Source organism: Piliocolobus tephrosceles, chromosome 11 (genome assembly GCF_002776525.5).
Source record: "Piliocolobus tephrosceles isolate RC106 chromosome 11, ASM277652v3, whole genome shotgun sequence".
Classification (NCBI taxonomy): domain Eukaryota; kingdom Metazoa; phylum Chordata; class Mammalia; order Primates; family Cercopithecidae; genus Piliocolobus; species Piliocolobus tephrosceles.
The window spans coordinates 110,971,087-110,995,812 of NC_045444.1; the positions used below are offsets into that span (position 1 = coordinate 110,971,087).

At 38.0% G+C, this 24,726-nt stretch overlaps 1 protein-coding gene across 2 annotated transcripts in view; it reads right to left on the reverse strand.

Annotated features, from left to right (window-relative positions):
- The window catches only part of CUL3 (cullin 3), a 116,438-nt gene that overhangs the window by 37,767 nt on the left and 53,945 nt on the right, over positions 1 to 24,726 (reverse strand). For both annotated transcript variants that reach the window (XM_023222377.1, XM_023222382.1), the window contains 3 exons: positions 4,794 to 4,954; positions 3,688 to 3,802; positions 1,514 to 1,742 (listed from right to left, as the gene is read on the reverse strand). In XM_023222377.1, coding sequence (XP_023078145.1) covers positions 1,514 to 1,742; positions 3,688 to 3,802; positions 4,794 to 4,954 — 505 coding nt within the window. The remainder of the gene's footprint in view (positions 1 to 1,513; positions 1,743 to 3,687; positions 3,803 to 4,793; positions 4,955 to 24,726) is intronic.

A 24,726-nucleotide genomic window follows, 5' to 3' on the forward strand; every position in this document is an offset into this window, starting at 1 on the left:
GGGCAAATGCTTTGCATGAAGTCCTAGTCTACCAGAGACCATTTAGAGAAGGGTCATCAAATTAGAACCCGTGGGGCAAATAAGCCTGCCACCTATTTATGTACATACAGCTCATGAACTAAGGATGGTTTTCACATTTTTAATCGCTGAGGAAAAACTGTAAAGGATATTATTTAGTGACACATAAAAATTATACGAAATTTAAGTTTCAGGGCCCATAAATAAAGTCTTACAGAAACACAGGCTTATTCATTTGTTATTGTGTATGACTATTTTCTCACTATGACTGCATGGCTCACAAGCCATTTTATTCAACAAGAACAAAAAAGGCTTGCCAACCCCTGACTTAGACCTTAATTTTAGAAAACACGGCAAACATACTAGATGACTCGGTTTTTTTTTTGCTTTTACAAAAAAAGGTTTAACAGAATTGTCTTTTAAAAAGGAAGTCTCTCTAGTTTTGTTTTTTTTTTTAATTACATATAGCTTTTCAGGGATTTATCATATATACAAAAATTTAACAATTTTAAAACACAAGGTAAGGATTCCACTAGAGATAAACGTGGCTCAACTTCCCACCAAGCTTTCTTTTTCCCTTCTCTTGTATCTTCCTTCTCTTCATAATTCTCTGTTAAAAAACTTTTTTTCATTCCCTACATAGCTCATGACCCCAAGAGGCAACACATATTTCTTTTACTAAAAAGAAGTGGATAAAATATTGCTCAGATTTCATCTACGAAGCAGGAGAACAAGGGACCATGTTTTTTTGTTTTCTAATACCATATCAGTGATAAAGGCAAAGTTTTAAATCAAAGCATCAGAAACTAAGAATAGAGGATATGGTTATTGTTCTTTTAACTTGTAATTTCTTCTAGGATACTTATCACAATTTTTTTTTTTTACCCCAGGGAAATAAAGATAAATAGCTACAAAAAAAAATGTTAGTTATCTCAATAATGTTTTTTACTTTTATGCACTCCTCCTTCCTCCTTTTCCATTCTGTAACTTCAGTGTTCCCCAAACCAATCTAATTTATCTAAGTATCAATATGGAAGACACAAATATTTTTGCATTTTCGGCACCCTATCACAACTAAATCTCAAAGGAAAGTCTACAAAAATCTAAGGTGGAAATTAAAGATTTTAAGAGAATCACAAAACCCCAAGATATGTAGGAATAAAGAGAGCCCACATCCTTTGGTATGTGACAAGTACAGGAATGAACGAGGAGCTCACTGGGCTCACCAGTACTGTTACACCTTTTATCTTCTGCACTATGAAAAACATAAAATGAGACTTAAAGACAGGATATGCTCAATTCATTAGAAATATCTAAAATCTTCATTGGTAAGACAGTATCAAGCTTGGAAATCCCACCCAGGTTAACAGCGGAGACAAATTAACAATACACGTAACTCCTTGAAAACTGATACCTGCTTTAAATGTAGGAAAGTTTTAAAAATATCGATAAGGCAGAATAAGGATTTAATTATTTTTCAATCGGTAACACTTACCTTCTGTCTTTCCATTTTTCAACATATGTACTAGCCCAGAATTCTCCATTTCTACTATAGTCTTCATGTGCTTGGAAATGAGTTCCCTCTCAACCACCTTCACAATTGGTTCTTCCGTTGATTTGTCAAGGCAGTGCATCACTCGTTCTATCTCTTCATTAATTCTAGCTTCTACTTTCTTTATATATACTGAAGCACTATTTTCTGCTAAAAATTTCTGGCTTTCCATCTGCAATTTAAAAATGTAATTTTTTTAATATAGAAGAAAAAGGTGTTTTTGCTTTTAGCTGGGTTTCTATAGTGTTTATAATAAATCAGCCTACGTAAAATAAGTACTAACAGGATTTTGTGTAATTTCTCATTACAAAGACTGATATAGTCTGAATTATATATCCTTTAAAGCCTTTGGTATTTACATAATACTAAATTAAAACATTACCTGTAATCAGTGTTTTTCAAACTGTGCCAATGTACTCCAAAAAATAGCCGAAAAAGTAAATATATATGCCAGTGAGGGTCAAAAATATAGAAGCATCTGACTCCAAGATAGAGTGGGATGTTCTTTTTTGATTTGTATGAATGCAAAATTATAACCAGAAAGATTCATCAGTTTATTATACGCTTTGCTGGTATACTGCTGGTTACTAAATTCTTCCTGCCATCCTACTCCCAGTCTCAAAGGAGTAAACATATACACTAACGTTTGAGAATAAGAGTTTTTAAATAACTAATAATCTTTTTATTTATTTATTTTGAGATAGAGGAGTCTTGCTCTGTCACCCAGGCTGGAGTGCAGTGGCGCGATCTCGGCTCACTGCAAGCTTCGCCTCGCCATTCTTTGGCCTCAGCCTCCCGAGTAGCTGGGACTACAGATGCCCGCCACCACGCCTGGCTAATATTTTTGTATTTTTAGTAGAGACGGGGTTTCACTGTGTTAGCCAGGATGGTCTTGATCTCCTGACATTGTGATCTGCCCGTCTCGGCCTCCCAAAGTGTTGGGATTACAGGCGTGAGCCACCGCGCCCGGCCAACACTTTAGCTTCTTACTAATACATCTGTTTTGGCAACACTACAAAATTCCTACTGTTATGGAATGTTATGTTATGTTACCCTCAGATAGTTATGGTTTTCAGGAAAAATGTCTGGTTACAGTTACCTTATAAATACTATCTTATGCATACTGGTACTCAGTTATTATTGTTATCATCATTTCATTACAAATTAGTACCAGTTTAGCTTTACTTTTAGCAATTTAGTTGGTTTGGACCACCGTTGCAAATTTCTATCTATAGTACTCACTGGCCTGTAACCTTTTAATCAACAACCTTTAAGGCAAATATGCACTACAGAATCATTCATATCCTTATGTGTGTTTTACTAGTAATTTAAGTGACTAAAAGCCTGCAGATGAGACTTTGTTGGTGATGTACTGCTGTGAATTTATGGTACTTAAATAATTCATAATATTAGATACAGTAAAATGTTAAGGATATTTCTAAGTTTACAGTTTTATAACATACAGTTGACCCTTGAACAACACAAGTTTGAACTGCACAGGTCCATGAAGTAGATTTCCTTCCTCCCCTGCCACCTCTGAGACAGCAAGACCAAGCCCTCCTTCTTACTCTTCCTCAGCCTACTCAATGTGAAGACGAGGATGAAGACCTTGATGATCCACTTCCACTTAGTGAATAGTAAATTATAGCTTATCTTCTGTATAATGGTCTTAATAACACTTCCTTTTCTCTAGCTTTACTGGAAGAATCCAATATGCAATACATATATAAAACATATGCTAATCAACTGTTTATGTTATCTGTAAGGTTTTCATTCAACAGCACACTATTAGTTAAGTTTTTGGGGAGTCAAAAGTGTTATGTGGACTTTCAACCACACAGCGGGGTCAGCGTCTTTATGCCCCACACTGTTCAACACTGTTCAAGGATTCTCTCTGTAATTTTAAAAACCATGTGTGTAAGTTCAAGCTCTCCAATTTGTTATCGATGAGTTGCTTAACTGGAATGGTCAGAATGTGAGGTAGGTGTGCTGATGGGCATTTTTTGTATACTCCCCTACCTCAATGGGCCTCAGTCAAAAAAGGTCAAAATAGTTAAATTAGTAACTAAATAGCATTAAGAACATCTTAAAAGATTATTAACATTTTCACAGATTACCTGAAAAAATTCTGCAGACATTTCCAAAAAAGGAGCCTCAAAATCTTCTTCATAGACTGATCTTCCTTCGAGACCTAAAATCATTAACATCTGGCAAGCATTTCTTATTGCGCCTCTGTTGAAAAAAGTTGTATCACTTGATAATTAAATTACATTAAAAATTCACATAAAAATTACAAAAGTAGTAGGTAAAAGTATCTTCAGGACATTTAACTTTTATTGAAGTGACCAATCTCCCACAGGCCACTCATGTAAAACAAAAGGATTTAGCCTAATTTTAAGTTGGAAAGTATATCTTGACTGCACGGCTATTTATCTCAAGGTGTTCTTACTCTGTTACAACAAAATTTTTAAAGAAAATTAAAATGTCTAAATATTTCTATGTATTTGAAAACACAGAAGTTGTTTATCCAGAAGGAAGGAGGGAGACAGGCATACTAAGCTGCACTGCCAGACATGGGTCCAATACATAGCTACTCCTGGGCAATATAACTTTTTGCACTAAATGGATTTTGGACAATCCTGATCAAGCACCAAAGCTGAAATAAAAAGAACTTTACACATTTTCATCTAACAGCTCTTCTGAAAACAGATAAAGAGAGAAAAAAATCTTGTATTTCAAGCCATTCTAGCTGCAGCATCACCAAAATGACACTACAATCATTGTTATGAAGGGGGATGAACTCTGATTTAAAAGGGGCACAGCAGTTCTTAGTCATTTTAGACTATGTTCGACAGTTTTCTTCAAAAATGTTAGGAATGATGGACAAAAGCCCTTAAAGAAAAAGATCAAGAAAAAATAATAAAAGTTATTATACAGAAAAAAAGAAACAAAATGCTGGCATGAAAAATAAATGAAAAGCCAAAAGTGACGACTAGCTGAAAAGCATATTAAATACAAGTTTAGGATAGTCTCTTCTAAAAATATAAAAGATGTGTGCTTTCAAATTAAATTCTAGGTAACTGTTAACTCTGATACAAAGTTTCTGAGGATTTTCCCAATGTGCTGAACATTCAAACTTTTATTTTAATAAAACTAAGACAGAGAATCTTTCTCAAAATATAATCACTAAAACCAAAACCACCAGAGTAAAGAGAAATTTTACCTGTCTACAACTTCTCCTTTCCGCTCTCTTGCAATCATATCCAACAGAGTTTGCCGTAGATGATCCCTAATACACCCATAACGTACAACTTGATCTCGAAAAATAATTAATCCCAAATTGTAGACATTCTCCACATTATTTTGTTGTACATATACACGGTCCTACAGTTAAAGTCAAATAAATATGAGTACAATTCTTGTGAACATAATAATTATTGTGTGCTACAAAAACAAATAAAGGAAGTAAAACTCCAAAAGCAATCATTTTTCAAGTGAGAAACATTTCAAACGATCTTAAGTAATATGGAACTTTCTAGCACCTCTCAAGTTACATAAAGTTAAGTTTTTACAACTGACAATGTATAAATGGTGGCCCATTTACCTTAAGAAAAAGGGGAAAAAGCAAGCATCACAGTCAGGAACAAAAAAGCGAGTAAAAAAGGTAAACAGTCAGGCAGCACACTTTCTCCCCAAAGCCACAGCATACTCAAACATGGTTCACTCTTAAATACTGTACTTGAAGATCATACTCTTGGAAGTAAAATTGAGAGCTGAATAAAGTACGGATTTATACAACTTAGACTGTTACTGACAAATATTAAAAGGCTCTAATGCATATAATAGAGCAGCATTAAGTATTATATAATTAAAACACCTCTACTTACTGTCACTTCAAACAGATTATACTTTCAAGTTCTTACCAACATGATTATAGATATCTCAGTTTATAGAGCACAGATAATCCAGAAGTGTTGGTTATAAAAGTTCGGTCTTGTGCATTCCCTGAAAATCCATATTGACAGCAAAACACACTGAAATAAAACTACTGTTTAATTCCCTTCTCATCTCAATAAGGATCTCTTTGAGCTTTGGTGGGTCTGTAAGCCTTCTAAAATTATTAAGTTATTATATGTTTGTTCACGCTTAAGTACCTTGGAAAGAAAGCCCATAACTTTCACCAGATTCTTGAACATGCATCGATAGGTTATAGCTAACGATAAGGTGAACATGAAGAGCGCTCTACCATATTAACAATGTAACCAGAATATTATTAATCAACTTTCCAAACTTTTTTTTTTTTTGAGATGGAGTCTCATTCACTCTGCTGTCTGGGCTGGAGTGCAATGGTGCCATCTTGACTCACTGCAACCTCTTCCTCCCGGGTTCAAGCAATTCTCCTGCCTCAGCCTTCTGAGTGGTTGACATTACAGGCATACCATGCCTAATTTATTTTTTTTGTGGAGATGGCCTTTCCCCAGTGGGCCAGGCAGGTCTTGAAAGTCCTGACCTCAAGCGATCTGCCCACCTTGGCCTCCCAAAGTGCTGGGATTACAGGCGTGAGCCACCATGCCCGGCCCCAAACAATTTTAATTAAATTCTCTACATGCAGTCCTTGCTTCCTATGACATCATTCCTCCAACCTTCTCCTTTGATTCATCTTGTATGATGGTATACACCTAATAACAAGGAAAGCTATTTTTTTTTTTTTTTTGAGACGGAGTCTTGCTCTGTCGCCCAGGCTGGAGTGCAGTGGCGGGATCTCAGCTCACTGCAAGCTCCGCCTCCCGGGTTTACGCCATTCTCCTGCCTCAGCCTCGCCAGTAGCTGGGACTACAGGCGCCCGCCACCTCGCCCGGCTAGTTTTTTTTTGTGTTTTTTTAGTAGAGACGGGGTTTCACCGCGTTAGTCAGGATGGTCTCGATCTCCTGATCTCGTGATCCACCCGTCTCGGCCTCCCAAAGTGCTGGGATTACAGGCTTGAGCCACCGCGCCCGGCCAAGGAAAGCTATTTTTTATATTATCTTCTTTAGTGCTCACATTTCTACATTCTATATAATCTCAGCACGAGCTCACAGTTTTCAAATCTTAACATCAATTTTCATGAGTTCAAAATTTTCATTGATGACTTCGAAGTTTTTGGACTTCACACTTCCATCCTCAAGATCTTAAATTCAAAGTTACCCTCTGACCGCATCTCTCTTTTTTTCTTTTTTTCCGGATACGGGGTCTCGCTCTGCCACCAGGCTGGAGTGCAGTGGCGCAACCTTGGCTCACTGCGACCTCCACCTCCTGTTTTAAGCGATCCTCCTGCCTGAGCCTCCTGAGTACGTAGGACTACAGATGCCTGCCACCACGCCCAGCTAATTTTCGTATGTTTAGTAGAGACAGGGTTTCACCAGGTTGGCCAGGATGGTTTCAATCTCTTGACCTTGTAATCCGTCCACCTTGGCCTCCCAAACTGCTGGGATTACAGGCATGAGTCAGCGAGCCCAGCCTCCTTCCTTTCTTTAGATGGCTACCACTCTATTTTTTTTTTTTATGAGACAGAGTCTCACTCTGTTGCCAGGCTGGAGTGCAGTGGTGTGTTCTCAGCTCACTGCAATCTCTGTCTCCCAGGTTCAAGCGATTCTCCTGCCTCAGACTCCCAAGTAGCTGGGATTACAGGCACCCGCCACCATGCCCTGCTAATTTTTGTATTTTTAGTAGAGACGGGGTTTCACCATGTTGGCCAGGATGGTCTCGATCTCCTGACCTCGTGATCCATCCGTCTCGGCCTCCCACAGTGCTGGGATTACAGGTGTGAGCCACCACCTGTAAACCTCCTCTTTCATCTCATATGACCTCCAGGCCCAACCTTTCCCTACTGTCATAGTAATTGTGTTTTACTTCTCAGCACAGAATATGTACATAATAAAAACAAGCATAAATAATTCAAAAAGCAACAAGAATACCTTTTATTATAAAAATAATCACTATTATTGCTTAAATTATTTTACAAATTTGATTTTTCTAAGTTCTACATATAAGTATATATTGTACAGAAAAGCACCAGAGACAGGAGAATATCTTTTAACCAATGTGATCAAAACCACTATCTGAATGGTTAAAGACAGGCAGTAAAAACAGTGAAACTATTATAACATATACAAACACTTGCATCTTAAACATTTTAATTTAAAAATATAAACGTTCATTCAGACATCAGGACTTTCTCTGAAAGTTAAGTCCTGTGACTGAAGTTCAAGATCGTATACGTACAGGCCAGGTGGGGTGGCTAACGCCTGTAATCCCAGCACTTTGGGAGGCTGAAGCAGTCGGATTACTTGAAGTTAGGAGTTTGAGACTAGCCTGGCCAATACGGCAAAACTATGTCTCTACTAAAAATACCAAAAGCTGGACGTGGTGGTGCGCACCTGTAGTCCCAGCTACTCGGGAGGCTGAGGCAGGAGAATCAGTTCAACACAGTAGGAGGAGGCTGCAGTAAGCTGAGACTGTGCCACTGTACTCCAGCCTGGGTGACAGAGCAAGACCCCATTTTGAAAAAAAAAATTAATAAATAAATAGTGTACTTATAAACATTCATACATAATAAATTGTATAGCATTCCAGTGAAGCATGAACCAGAGGCATTTATGAAGTAATCTCAATGTAAAATCCTTCTGGATTTTTTACTGTTTTCACTCCAATGTCTTAAATTACCTACACGTAATTCAAACCAGTATGTAGCCATTTGCTTTTATGAAGTCTTTACAAAGCATTCAATCTAGCTTGCCAAACAAAAAGTTTTATTTTTTCACAAGATTTTATCAATTTACACAATATTAAATTATATATTAATAATAAGAAGTACAATTCAAATACACAGGTTTGAAAAATACCACACAACTTTAATAAGCACAAAGTGAAATTGGTAAGTGAAGAATATGGAAGATTATTGATATAATCTTAAGTCTAACAGTATATAATCAAAAGCCTAACAGTAGTAAGAGAACCTTTCATCAGTATTTGCAGCTCCAATAGAAAGTACTGCAATTCTGACAAGTCCTTTATTCACTCCTGCTTTCAGTCTCTATAAATTTTCTTTTCTGGTCATTTCATAGAATTATCCTGTAATATATAATCTTTCATGTCTGATTTCCTTCACTAAGCATAAAGTTTGTAAGGTTTATTAATGTTGTAACATGTAACAGTATTTCCTTCTTTTTAGGGCTAAATAGCACTCCACTGCATGGATACACCACATTTTGCTTATCTATCAGCTGACGGATATTTTGGGTTATTTCCATTTTTTGTCTATTATGAATAACGTGGCTATAAACATTTGGGTACAATATTTTTGTGGACATAAGCTTTCATTTTTCTCGGGTGGATTCTAAGAGAGGAATTCCTGGACTGTATGGAAATTATCAAACTTTTCAAAGGGTGATCTAACAGTTACGGTAAACTTTTAATACAAAACCTCTAATAATAATAACAACATTTGATGTGAAATTAGGAATTCTTTATATGATCTTGGCTCTATTGTTAACTGGCTATGTGACCTTAAGTAAGTCACTTATTCATTGTGGCCCTCAGTAAAACAAAGTGCCGGTAAAGATACTCTCTAAAACAATCAATATATTTCCTATGAAGCTTAATCCTCTCACCAAAAAATAACATACATGCAGGATCAAATACAAATACACTTCACTACTTCTTCCCTTTCTATGTGTTATCGGTCTCCCATGGCTTGGATTTCCCCGTCCCAACTTTAAGCACAGTGATGGTATCACGACTAAAGGAGGTAAATCTATTACCTTATGGCCTATTATGTCTGCTATCTTAAGCCTTCTGGCAAAAAGGCAGAAAGACACCAGTCACAACTGATGAATTCTTCAGGTATGCTGTGTATAGAGGAAAATGATGCTTCAGTAAATAAAGGAAGCCAAGGCATGAGATGAGAACACATACAGTTTTGTGCACCCCAATCCAAAAATCTGAAATCTAAAATTCTCCAAACTCTGAAACTCTGAGCATCAACATGATGCCACAAGTAAATTCCACAACTGATCTCATGCATCAGGTTGCGGCCAAAACTTCATTTCATGTACAAATTACTTAAAATATTGTATAAAATTACCTTTGGGCTATGGTATATAAGGTGTATATAAAACAGAAATGATTTTTGTTTAGCACATGGGTTCCATTCCTACAATCTCTCATTATGTATATGCAAATATTCCAAAATCCCCCCAAAATGAGAAATCTGAAAACACTTATGGTCACAAGTATTTTGGATGTGAGATAAAATCAACCTGAAGCTGGAAGGTGCAGGCAGAACATACAATATTTAAAGCCACAGGATAATGTGGTATAAGAGCTAAGCCTTTGTCTTTCAACTTGAGACAGTCAAGATGTGTGTGATTATAATTAAATGACACATAATATTAAGAGAGACTTGATAACCCTAAAATTTCACTATAGATAACAAAGAGCTAATAAATGGAGAAGAAACACAGAAACTTAAGTGTGGCTCTATAAAACTATTAATAGTAATACTAAATAACCATTTATATTAAATGTCTAACACATGATTAATTACCATCAAGTACAATTAAGGGTACAGATGCGTAACCCTTGAGTATTTATGTGTGCATATGTTAAACAGAAATGTAGACATATATTCACAGTAAACTTGTGATATGCACATGATATGATTCTAGTATTATTTAAATTCTTGTGAGGTTTTAATTTTTATGTGTCTATTTTTTAAGATTTTTTTAAAAGCCCCAGCTCCGGTTAACCTCTAACTAGTAATCTCAAAGTATGAAAAAGATTTTAAAAATCATTCCAAAAGAGAGAAAAAAAAATTAAAGACTGACTTTAAAGTCTCTTAACCCCAGGCTCTGACCAAAATGTAGTATGAGTTTGACAATAGTCCTTATCTACTAAAGAGAGCTTAGCAGAGATAGAAAGTTGGTGGCTGCTTCTATCTGCCTTTTTAAAGCCAAAACAGGCATTTTAAATATAAAATGTTCTGAAAAACATGTCTGAAAGCCTAATGTGAGTCAAGCATTATATTTATACAAAGAGATGTGAGTTTCATCACCACAGAGATAAATCACATTTTAAACCTCTATTTACAGTTCTCTCTCAAGGGTTGCTATTCCTTGCCCAAGCAGGCCTGCAATGAGCAAAAACTTTCACAAGCTAGACAAGAGCCAATGGTGGGGACGCATCTCATGACCCCTTTTTCACAGCTGGTTCTGCATCAGACTTCATCCATACAGTAAGCTTGATAAACCAACTTCATTTGTAACATAAGCACTTCATTTGTAACATCTATCTCACAATGCTATTCCACTCATTTCCACTTCTAGTTCTGAAAATAAATAGCTTTTAAGACCAACTTCCCTGCCAAGAACTATAAAGGCTGGATAAAAAATACAAAAGCACCACCTGTTTTAAAACATCAACTAGGACAGGCAGGTCTCCAGGAGCTGGAGTGGAGAGAAATGGAGTCTTTCTAAGCCACAAGAAAAGGAAAGCTCAACCAGGTGACCTCCATGGAAAACTCCTGCAAATGCTTACTCAAGACCTAGGACTCTTTGCATGCCCAGAAGACACGAGGACACCAACAAACAAAATGCTTGGCCCTACAAGACCACAGGTATTACTACTTCCACCATCTTGGCAAAGATGTGCCTTTTCCTCTTCACCTTACCAGCATACCTAAATAGTTAAATGATGTATAAGCAATCAAATTCAACACATAAAAGTATGCTCAAAGGTATCAAGACACAAGATGCAAAAATACAGTTCCTTTTGAAGCTAAACCTACACAAAGTCAATGGGTGTCTCTTCAAGTGCGCTAAACAGCTTCATTACTCAGGGAATGGCATTACCAACAAATCAAAATAAAAGTTAAAATAAAAACAAATTTGAAAATGAAGTCCAAAAAACAATTTAACTCTTATTACTCTTAATTTACCTGCAAAAAAAGTTTAGTAAATATTTTTCATAGTCATTATGTTACAGAAAAGCAAGCTAGGATAAACGGGTTCTGGGCAAAATCAATGGTACACCCAAGGAAAGAAACAACTTAAGAATTGTTATTTTATCATTCCTATCTTAATGTTTCATTTGTAACTATGAGTAAACAGGTGTTTGAGAAGCAAATTCTAAAACTAACCTTTAGGTCACATTCAACTCTGAAAGTTTAGTATAAATACAAGAGTCCTCTGGTTCTATTACAAAGTTTAAGGGAGCTTTTAATAACATGGTTGCTTAAAGTCCAGTAGTTTAGTACTTTTGTTTTCTTTTTTTTTTGAGACGGAGTCTCGCTCTGTTGCCCAGGCTGCAGTGCAGTAGCACGATCTTGGCTCACTGCAACTCCGCCTCCCGGGTTCAAGTGATCCTCCCGCCTCAGACCCGCTAGTAGCTGGGGTTACAGGCATGTGCCACCACGCCCAGCTAATTTTTGTATTTTCAGTAGAGACGGGGTTTCACCATGTTGGCCAGGCTGGTCTCGAACTCCTGACTTCAGGTGATCCACCCGCCTCGGCCTCTCAAAGTAGTTCAGTACTTTTAAAACTACTACTAATAGACCAAGGATGGTTATTTGTTAGTACTCATTCACCTATACTCTGCCTGGTCCCACATATGGCCGGTAGTAGCTATTTATTTAGAGGGGAGAAAAAAGAGTTAAACATGTGTGAATTGCTGTGAAAGTTGTTTTTTTAAGTTAACTGTCAAGCTGCTTAATCAAACTCTTAAACAATTCTTCTTTCAGTTTCTTATTCTCATACTAAGAACATCTATAACTGTTTTTGTCTACTACTGTGAAAGAGGACAGGAAAAGACAAATGTAAACAGAGTTAAAAAATGTTTATAAATATTAAATACTTATTCTGCTAGTAAGCTAGAAATAAACCCTGAAAAGTTAAACTCATATTTAAAATTAAAAAAAAAGGGCAAATAACTATAGCAAGTCTATCAGAACATGTTAGAACCTGCCTTACCAAATGCAATCACTAGGGTAATCCTCTATTAACAAGTAATAAAACATTTTCAAACAGAGTTCACTTTCAAATAATGAAAAAAATACAGATTTAAAAAGGTTTTAAAACCTTTTTAAACCCAGAAGTGGAATTAGGTTTTCTGTCAATGAAGACAGAAATAGAAAAATTTTAATTGAGCAGAAATTAAATTTAAAATTTAAAAATTTTAAATGAGCAGAAAAGTAGCAAAAAGTTTCTACTGTAGAATCATAGTAGGGGAAAAAAGTCTAACTATAATTAGATCCAAGCTTAAAGAACTGTGTCAACACTTTCCGCGATGCCAGTAACTGACTACATTTCTAAAACAGCACCAGTAACTTATGAATTAGTAAACTGTATAGGCAGATTAATATCTCTAGATATAAAAATATTACTGATAAATCTGGTAGAGAAGCATATGATATGGTGTCAAAAAACCTGGTGTAGACTTAGCCACTACTGAAAAGCTCAGAGTTTCCATGACAGTAAAATTTTCTTAAAATCTTTCTTGGGAGGCTGAGGTGGGTGGATCATGAGGTCAGGATAGAGACCATCCTGGCTAACACAGTTAAACCCTGTCTCTACTAAAAAACACACAAAAAATTAGCTGGGTGTGGTGGTGGGAGCCTGTAGTCCCAGCTACTTGGGAGGCTGAGGCAGGAGAATGGTGTGAACCCAGGAGGCGGAACTTGCAGTGAGTCAAGATCACGCCACTGCACTTCAGCCTGGGTGACAGCGCGAGATTCCGCCTCAAAACGAAAAAAGAAAAAGAAAGAAAGAAAAAAATCCTTCTCAGGGGTCTGAAAATTTTTAACAAGAAAAACATAGTTGTGAAAAAAAATTCTATTTAAAAAATACTTTCCATTTAAGAATTGTCTACCAAGGTATTAGACAAATCAAACCCATGTTTCTCTAAAGTTGTGTAAACTGCAATAAATCATAAAATAAAAACACTGTTCTCTACTTCAAATTTAATAATCTAGAGGTCAGAGGACAAAAAAAAAGTTAATCACACTTTGAGGTCTTACAGCAATGAATTTATAAGACTATCTTTTAGGAAAGAAGACCTGTATTAGAGAAGCAATACAATTCAGTGGTTCAGAGCACTGATTCAAGAATTAGACAGCCTCTGTTTCAGTCTTGTCTCTGCCATTTACTAGATGTGACCTTAGCATCTGTCTCAGTTGCCTCATCTGTAAAATAACATCTGCCTCAAAATGTTATTCCACCTTTAGCACTGAAAGAAAAGCTTTTCTAAGACCAACTCCCCTGGAAGGAAGAACTACAAAGTTGGATGAAAATAAAAAGCTACTACCTCATACCCATTAGAAGAGTTACTATCAAAACACACACACACACACACACACAACACACAAAATAACAAAATAACAAGTTTTGACAAGGATGTGGAGAAATTAGAGCTCTCGTGCACTGTTGGTGGGAACCTAAGATGGTATAACTGCTGTGGAAAGCAACATACCAGTTCCTCAAAAATCAAAAAAACAATTAACATAGGATCCACTAATTCCACTTCTGGGTATACACCCAAATGAAATGAAAGCACAGTCTTGAAGAGATATTTGTACATCCGTGTTCATAGCAATATTATTCACAGTAGCCAAAAGGTGAAAACAACTCAAGTGTCCATCAACGGATGAACAGATAAACAAAATGTGGTCTACACATACAATGCAGTATTATGTAGCCTTAGAAAGAAAGTAAACTCTCACATAAGCCGTAATGCAGATGAACCTTAAGGACATGCTAAGAGAAACATGCCAGTCACAAACGGACAAACACCTTATGATTCCACGTACATGAGGTAATGAATGATCAAATCATAAACAGAAAAGGTAGAATGGTAGCTGGCAGAGGCTTGGGGGGGGGGGAATGTAAAGTTACTGTTTAGTGGGTACAGAATTTCAGTTTTTGCAAGATGAAAAGAATTCTGGAGAGGATGGTGGTGATAGCTGTACAACAATGTGAACATACACTTAACAGCTCTGAACTGCACACTTAAGGGTAAGATGGTAAATTTTATATATATTTGACCACAATTAAAAAAACAAACCAAAAATCCCCAGTGTTTAAAAGCATCAAGAGTAACAAAGGCAACCTAGACTTATGGGGCCAAGATTCCGGAGAAAAGGCAAACATACTGAGAGGAGCCCCACACCAGCCTTCACTGGTTCCTTTCCGTCATCTGCTGTATTTGGAGGACTGGAAATAAGAGCCCAACCAGAAAGACAAAAGCGGAGTTGGTTACCAAGCAGCTAGGACTTAAGAGAGTTAAGGTTCTGAAGAGGAGAGAAATACAAAGACACACCAATTCTGCAAGAAATTTTTCACTGAGATGTTTACTGATACAGCACCCCAAGCAAGAGTGATGACACCAAGAATCCAAACAGAAAGTATCAAAGGGAGGCTGAAGATCTGTGCTGAAGAGACAACTGTTAGAATTCTAGGAATATTAATTCAGAAGGCAACCTGGCAAACACTTCAGGCTTCCTTTCAGTTCAGACCCCAGAGGAACTATGCTCTGTGAATAGGTATGTCCTGGAAGTAAAGGCAAACTGTTAACAGACCAACACTAACAAAGCCTGAAAGCTAGCCTCAACTAGATCATGGTGATCTGACTGTGCTTTACCTGACTGCCAGAACAAAATTAAATTTACTTTGGAGGAAGATATCACCCAGGGCCTCCACAATTTTTCATACACAATACTGGAATTCAAATTTAAAAATACCATGCTTGCCCCTTTCCCCCACAAAACAAAACAAAAACAACCCAGGATCAAAAGTATAAAAACCAAAGGGGAAAAAACCCCAAGATGTCAAAATGTTCTAAGACCTTTACCCTATCCAGAAAGTGGTAAGAAACAAAACAAAAAACTAACATAATGCATATAATCTCTAAGGAAACTACTAAAATAAAAACAACATGTAAATAATAAGCTAATGGGTGGTGGGGGTAATAAAATACACTTATTAATCTAAAGAAAGCAAAAAAAAAAAAAAGCTGAGAAAAGGAAGAACAGATGAGACAGAAAAAAACAGGACAGTAAATTTAAACCCAAATGTATCAATAATTATTTTAAATGTAAACAAACTAAATGCTTCAATATAATGGAACAAGTGATATACCTTAAAACTCTGGGTTTATCATAAACTCTATTAAACAGAGTCAATTAATGTAATTCTTTTGCACTGAGGCAACTGATACAGGACAGTAGTGAAGACGATGAGCTTTAGAATCAAATTCTAAATTCAAATTTCAATCACAATCAAACACTGCAAATTCAAAGGCTTAAACCCAATGTTCTACTCCAGTTATTTAGTAAATGTATGATTTTGACAGGTTAGTCTCTCTAACCTCAGTTCTTAATCTTTCTTTTTGTTGTTGTTGTTGAGACGGAGTCTCTCGCTCTGTCTCCCGAGCTGGAGTGCAGTCGCGGGATCTCAGCTCACTGCAAGCTCCGCCTCCCGGGTTTACGCCATTCTCCTGCCTCAGCCTCCCGAGTAGCTGGGACTACAGGCGCCCGCCACCTCGCCCGGCTAGTTTTTTGTATTTTTTAGTAGAGACGGGGTTTCACCGTGTTAGCCAGGATGGTCTCGATCTCCTGACCTCGTGATCCGCCCGTCTCGGCCTCCCAAAGTGCTGGGATTACAGGCTTGAGCCACCGCGCCCGGCCTAGTTCTTAATCTTTCTAACCTCAGTTTTTCATTCACAAAAATAGACACAACATTCAACTTTAAGGTCAAGTATTTAAAACATGTGGCACAGTGATACAGGTATGTAATAAATGATATTTGTTATGTATTCGGAATAACATTTACTTTCAAAGAAACACAGCACTTTTTTTTGTTTTATTGATCTCCCAAAGTACTGCTTAAAAATAACAAAAATGATAAAATAATATTGTTAGGATTAAATAAATCAATCTACATAAATTGCTTAAATAGTGCCTGGCACACACCAAAGGTGAAAGTATTATTTGCTCTTTTGAGTAGCAGTACTGGGGAGACTATAGCCAAGGAAGGCTTACATTAACCCACTTGAAGAGTTCCTAAAGAAACTGTGATCAACTTAATCTACCCACATCTCCTGTTTTCTTCCTTCATTATTGTAATTCCTCAGGCACCACATCTAGCTGTTCACTTTCAGTTTTAAGATGGTATAAAACTTTAGAGCTAAAAGGGCTCTAACATTTAAAATAATCTAATCAACATATCCTTACAGATTCCTTAGACAGGCTTTCAGGCACCCATAATCCCCTTGAAATTGCACAAGTACGTGTTCTGTGGTATGTGGATGCACATATGCCTGCCTCTTCCAGAAGACAGTTTATGAAATATGACCATTCTCCCAAAAGATAAGAATCAGAGCTCTTGTCCAATAATTTTACAGATAAGGAAACAAGACTCTTGAGAGGGTAAATAACTTAAGCAAATTAATGACAAAGCAGGAACTAGTTTCTTAATTCACATTAAACATTTTTCTCACTACTCCAAACTTCCTATGCACATTGTCAGAGTCCACTTTACGCACAAAAGTTCATTCCCTTTACTCTATCAAGATGTGACGTATTTCTGGGCTGGGTGCTGTGGCTCACACCTGTAATTCCAGCACTTTGGAAGGCCGAGGCGAGTGGATCACCTGAGGTCGAGAGTTCGAGACCAGTATGGCCAACATGGTGAAACCCCATCTCTACTAAAAATACAAAAAATTAGCTGGATGTGGTGGTGGGTGCCTGTAATCCCAGCTATTTGGAAGGCTGAGGCAGGAGAATCGCTTGAACTAGGGAGGCGGAGGCTGCAGTGAGCTGAGATTGCGCCACTGCACTCCGGCCTGGGTGACAGAAGGAGACTCCATCTTAAAAAAAAAAAAAAAAAAGAAAAGAAATAATGTGCTCTATTACTTACCACAGGGTCTACACTTCATGTTAGGCAGTAATAAAAACCAAATACTTGCCTTCCTAAACTTAATGGCATAGACTGCTCAAATCATCACTGCATACACTCAGAAAAACAGTTCACAAGGCACAGCCTGGGCAACAGAGCAAGACTCAGTCTCCAAAAAAAAAAAAAAAAAAGTTTACTGTTCTATTTTTCTATTAATCTATTTCAGATAGGAGCTGAAAAATATTAAATAACATGTTTAAGTAGCAAGAAAAATTAAATAAAAGAAAAAAGAAGCAGGAATTTAAGGAAGGAAGAAACCCTTATTATCAGGCACACTATTAACCTTTACAGTATTTCATGATGCCCTGGTTTCCCGGACATAAGGCCTAGTACTTGGCTTCTGACATAACTATAAAAAGATGCCGGGATATTGGACACCGGTCAGTCATAGCTATAAAAATTAGAGCACAAATGGGGAAAGTCTGTCTTAAAAAGACCTTTCTTAAAAAAGCAAAGTCAGACAAAATGTTGAAGAGGTGTAGCCCAAAAGTCACTGTATCCTGTTTTCTTCTAGTACATCATTCTGAAAGCAGAGAAGGTGCCAGGAAAATTCTTAATCAATCTATCTGTGCTTTTCCAGAATACAGTTATTTTCAAAATTCTCTAAATGTGCAACCTAGAATACTGTGAACAAACTTTATAAAGAGCTAAAATCATCAAAATCTAAGGAGAAAACACAGACCCACAGACTCCATCATCTCTATGTTCTCATCCTATCTTCTGGCCTCCAAAAAGGCACACAAATTCTCCATGGTAGCTTTAGCAAATAGCTTATAGTATTCATCTAAACTCTGCTCCTTGCCACCTATTACCTTTGGTAACTACAACATTTGCACTAATGAGCAATCTGACACACTCCTTACAGATGCCTAAATTTTAATCTTCCATTTTATCAAGATTCCCTTCAGCCACACGTTGACATAAGCAAACCTTGAACCTCATCATTAGAAGACATCAAATAACTCTGGCATTGAAGGTCATCTTTTTCTTCCCACCTCTCCTACTGTTACACTTGAATGATCCTGCTTCTCATTCTCACTAGATCTCCAGGTCTACTGATCCCAAATATGTAATACTTCTATTTCCTGGACCATACGAGATCCACGTCCTTCCTTTAACAGCAAGGACCCACAGCAACCATTTCAAAAACGCTATCTTAGAATTTTCCCCGACACCCAAGAGGGAAAATTCTATCAGTGAGTTTTCCTTATGTTGAACACTCTTCTCTGAGACTGCAAAGTACCCTGGAAAAAGTACAAACTCTAACTGGCTCCACTATACAAAATTTGTGCCAACTCACCTAAATCAGCCCCTCACAACTATAGATAATCCATTTATTTACACTTAGTTGATCATAGCACAGTGAGCATTCCATTTTTTTCCTTGTATTAGTTTCTTATTGTTGCTGTAAAAATGACCACAAATTTGTGGTTTACCTATTCTCTTATATTCTAGAATTTAGAAAACTGAAATCAGTTTCAGTGGGCTAAAGCAAAGATGTTGGCAGCACTGGCTCCTTCTGGAGGCTCTCAGGGAGCATCCATTTCCTTTCTTTTCTAGTGGTCATCTGTCTTCTTTGGCTGGTGCCCCCTCCTCCAGTTTCAAAGTGCATCACTCCAGTCTCTGTTTCTACAATCATATCACCCTTTTTCTCTGACTGACTCTTTCGTCTCTCTGGTAAGAACCAGTATGATTACATCAGGCCCAGGGGAACAGCCTGGGATAATCTCATGTAAAAATCCGTAACATAATCACATGCGCAAAGTTCCTTTTGCCATATAAAGCTAACATGCCCAGGTTTCAAAGATTAGTCATGGACATATTTTGGGATTGGGGGGCTGGGGGGCAGCCTACCACACTCCTTAAGGGCTCAACAATTCACATGCTTCTGTCACCCTAAACCGATGGTCCTACCTTCTACCTTATTAAGGAGACTAGAATACCAAAAGAGAGTTCTTCAGCTTCTCTCCTTTTCATAAAGTTAGTGTTACACTCCACTTCATCTCTTTACCCATCCTTGAAGACTTTCCAAATAGCTCAAAGAAGCAGTGACCCTCCTTTCTTGGGTTACTCTCTCCCCATTCCTTTGAATTTATTCCCTCTAATCTCCATTCAGAATAATCTGCAATACTACTCTACCTTTGCTGTTTGTGAAAATGATTGGAAATATAGACAAATTCAAGAAGAAACACAAAAATACCTTTGAAATTCTCCATAAAGTTTTGTGTAGCAATTCTTCTATTAGCCTTCTTAACAGAAGATCAAGAGAGAAAATGATTTTTTCCCTTTGACATTAATTGTAATTGCGTGAGTAGCCTATGGGATACTATCTATAATTTTCCCTTAATATTATATTCATTTTCATAGCTTGAAAGAGAAAAATGAACCAAATATTAATAAATACTTATGGTCTGTATCAATAATTCAGGCTGTAACATAATGTATATAACAAACTTTCTGTAACATCAAATCTTTTCCCAATCATTAATCATTTGAATAATTAAAATGAAAGTGAAACATATTAACCAGTCCCAAACTATCTTATAAGCTAAACACGGAGTTACTTCTTTAATAAAAGAATGAATTGGCCAGGCGTGGTGGCTCACACCTGTAATCCCAGCACTTTGGGAGGCTGAGGCAGGCAGATCACGAGGTCAGGAGATTGAGACCATCCTGGCTAACACAGTGAAACCCCGTCTCTACTAAAAATACAAAAAAAAAAAAAAAAAAAAAATTAGCTGGGCATCGTGGCGGGAGCGTGTAGTCCCAGCTACTTGGAAGGCTGAGGCAGGAGAATAGCATGAATCTGGGAGGCAGAGCTTGCAGTGAGCCGAGATCCAGCCACTGCTCTCTGAGACTTCGTCTCAAAAATAAAAGGAAATAAAAAAAAGAATGAATCAAATTAACAAATATAGGTAAAGCAGGGATTACAACTCAGGAGCCAAACAGGTAATGCAAGTCTCAAACATTAGGAAGGGGTGGAGTGGCAGAAACTAGAGGCCACGTGTTCCATCAAGAGACATGTAGACCTGACTTTTTGCAACACCAAACCTGCCAAACAACAAAGTTATGTGGGGCAAATTTTGAACAATGCATATCTCCACCATGTAACCTGTGACTTTATTTACATCCTCAAGAGGGAGTGTGTCCCATAGTATCATGCATAACATTTTAGACACAGACACCTCCTTGTTAGAGTAAAAGTCAGCTAAGCCGGGTGCGGTGGCTCACACCTGTAATCCCGGCACTTTGGAAGGCTGAGGCAGGCGGATCACGAGGTCATAAGATGGAGACCATCCTGGCTAACACGGTGAAACCCCATCTCTACTAAAAATACAAAAAATTAGCCGGGTGTGGTGGTGGGTGCCTGTAGTCCCAGCTATTTGGGAGGCTGAGGCAGGAGAATGGCGTGAACCTGGAAGGCGGAGCTTGTAGTGAGCCGAGATCATCGTGCCACTGCACTGCAGCCTGGGTGACAGAGTGAGACTCCATCTCAAAAAAAAAAAAAAAAAAAAAAAAGCTAGCTGAGTAGGTAGTGGGTGGGCAGACAACGAAGTTTCTTCTCTCCTTCTGCTCTGGGCCTAAGATCTAAAATCCCAATAGTTAGAGCCAGTAACCACAAGAAACCTGCATACTTGGTAATATGACCTAAGAGCCTAGGTTGAGGGTAAAGTCTTACAAAAAAAAAAGAGAAAAAAAGTGGAGATGTCCACAGAAAACTTTTTTGATTTTTGAAAAATTAAAAACATATTTTATCTTAAATGAGGTATTGGTTAGGTGCATATGTTTGTCAAAAATAATTTTGTACAGTTTAATTCATTTCAACGTATATTAAATTTTACCTTATTTTTAAAATGTACTTTTGGTTGGGCACAGTGGCTCATGCCTGTAATCCTAACACTTTGGGAGGCCAAGGCAGGTGGATCACTTGAGCCCAGGAGTTCGAGACTGGCCAACATGGCGAAACCCCATCTCTACCAAAAATACAAAAATTGGCCAGGTGTGCTGGTGCGCACCTGTAGTCCCAATTACTCAGGAGGCTGACGCAGGAGGATCGCTTCAACCCAGGAGGCGGAGGTTGCAGTGAGCTGAGACTGTGCCACTGGACTCCAGCCTGGGCGACAGAGCAAACCCTGTCTCAAAAAAAATAAAAACATAAAAATGTACTTTTAAGTACATTTTAATTAACCCTAGAACACTACACATAAAAAGGCAATATAAGTAAATGAAGGATAAGAAAAATTTTAAAAATTTATCTTGTAGAACATGAAGGTATCAACAGTTTCTTTTTGAATCTAAAATAGCCTTTTTTTTTTTTTTTTTTTTTTGCAACAGAGTCTTACTCTGTCACTCAGGCTGGAGTGCAGTGGCATGATCTTGGCTTCCTGCAACCTCTGCCTCCCAGGTTCAAGCGATTCTCCTGCCTCAGCCTCCGAGTAGCTGGGATCATAGGCATGCACCACCATACCTGGCAAATTTTTTGTGTTTTTAGTAGAGACGAGGTTTCACCACATTGGACAGGCTGGTCTCAAACTCCTGGCCTCAAGTAATCCACTCACCTAGGCCTCCCCAAGTGCTGGGATTACAGGTGTGAGCCACTGTGCCTGGCCTAAAATAGCTATTTTTAATAAGCATTTTTAAAAAGTGTAGTTTATTAAAAAAAACATACTATATAACATCTGCACCAATTCAATAAACACATATGTAAGCGCCTAGTTTGTACAAGGAGCTGTGGTAGGTATTAAAGACATAATAGTGACACGAACATTGTTTCCATCCTCATACAGTCTAGTGGGCAAACTACACACTGAACAGTTGGGTCGTTAATGACTGTGATAAATGTTGCAAAGGAATAGTACTAGGTACAATGAGAGCAACTGCAGCCAGTGGGGAGTACGTGGGTCAGGGAAAGCTTACCAGAAATATAAGGTAAGACATAAAGAGTAAGTAGAGCAAGTGACATTAAGGGGGAAAAAAAAAATTCTAGAAACATTTCCAGACAGAAAACATGTAAAACAATTCCAAGATGAGATGTAAGGATTTCAACAGGGCAGTAACATGATCAGATTAGGCTTTAAAATAGTAATCCTGGGAGCAATATGGAAAACAGAGAAGAGCCCAGTGAACACTGTAAGACTAACAACACTGAATATTTCAAGAAAGAAATGAAGGTGGTTTGATGTTGAATAATAGACAATAAAGAGAAAACTGCAAAGTCTAGCAACAGATAATGTAGGGAGAAAGGAGGAACTTACAAGAATATGGCCAGGCGCAGTGGCTCACGCCTGTAATCCCAGCACTTTGGGAGGCTGAGGCAGGAGAATGGCGTGAACTCGGGAGGCAAAGCTTGCAGTGAGCCGAGACAGCGCCACTGCACTCCAACCTGGGCCAAAGAGCGAGACTCTGTCTCAAAAAATAAAAATAAAAAAAAAAAGAATAATTCTCAGGTTTCAGTATGAACAACTGAATGATAGTGATTATGAGCTCATTTCGACGTGCCAAGTTTGAAGTACTTCAGAGAATGAAGGCTCCATTAACTAGACAAATGAATATATGAGTCTGAATCTCAGAAAATGAAGCTAGAAACATAATTTGGGAATCATCCGCACAGAAGCACATGAAGCTCCCAAAGGTAAAGAGCGCGTGTACCATGAGAAGAACATCTAGGACTAAATCCCAAGAATGCCTCTATTTAAGGGGGGATGGTGGGGGCAGTTAGTAGTAGTTGGAGGAGGAGAGGCTAAGAAACAGTAAAAAGGCAGGTAAGAGGCATACAAAGAGAGTTCTTTGTTACAGAAATCAAGGAAACATGTCAGAAGAAGGAAGGAATGACCAACTATGGCAAATGCTGCTTTAAAAAAAAAAAAAAATCAAGGAGAATGGGGATTAGCAGTCTCTTTGTATTCTGAGATGCACAGATACCATGGTGATACTAGCAAGGGCAAAACCAAACATGATAGTTGAGGTAGAAGCTTAACTATAATGTATTCAAAGTGTATGAAAGATGAGAAAAGGAAGATGGCAAATGTCAACATTTCTTATGACACATTTAGCTATGAATGACAGATGAGAGATCCCAGGAGACAGCACAGGGGTTCACCAGAGAATTTAATGGAATTATATTCTGAGGATTTTTTTTTTTTTTTTTTTTTTTTTTTTGGAGGGGGGGGGTCTCTCTCTCTGCCGCCCGGGGGGGGGTGCAGGGGCCGGATCCCAGGTCACTGCAAGCTCCGCCTCCCGGGTTTACGCCATTCTCCTGCCTCAGCCTCCCGAGTAGCTGGGACTACAGGCGCCCGCCACCTTGCCCGGCTAGTTTTTTGTATTTTTTAGTAGAGACGGGGTTTCACCGTGTTAGCCAGGATGGTCTCGATCTCCTGACCTCGTGATCCGCCCGTCTCGGCCTCCCAAAGTGCTGGGATTACAGGCTTGAGCCACCGCGCCTGGCTATTCTGAGGATTGAGTGAGTGGCTTGAATATGTTTAATGCTGGTTAAGATCCAATATGAAAGGCAGAACCCTAAAATACTTAAGGTTCATGACAAGATAGAAGGGGACTGACCCATAGCACAGGTTGAAACATGGCCTCTGACAGAAGAGGACACCACCCTCTACTAAAAGAGGGAAAAAGAAAAACATAAAAGGGGAGAAAATACAAGTAAAGTTCTAGATTTAGTGGCAAAACAGAAGCATAGTTCCTACCTGATGCTTTCTCTTTTCCTCTGAGAAGTAGAAGGCAGTTATCATTTACTACAAGGGAGAGAACCCAAGGCAGAGCTGGAGGTCTGAAGAGAAATAACTGCTGGAGCAAGCTGACTAACGAAAAAGAGTGAAACTGCTGGGCAGTGTGAAGGGTTGACCATAGGTCTTTGATGCGACAAACAGTGGCATCAATCTACCCTGTACGAATTTTCAGTTCATGCAGCACTGTGGTACAACCAAATGGGTTTGATGAAAAGATGAAGGGACAAGAAATAATACCAGTTAATCTCTAATGAGCATGTTACTATGGGCCAAGCCCTACAAGTGCTTTACATGAATAGTTTCGCTTAATCCTCATGGCTACTCTACCCCATATTATTTTCATTTTATAGACAAGGAACCTGAGGCATGAAATAATTAACTTCTTGACCATGTGTAGACACAGAATTCAAGATTTGAGATTTCACTGCAAAAA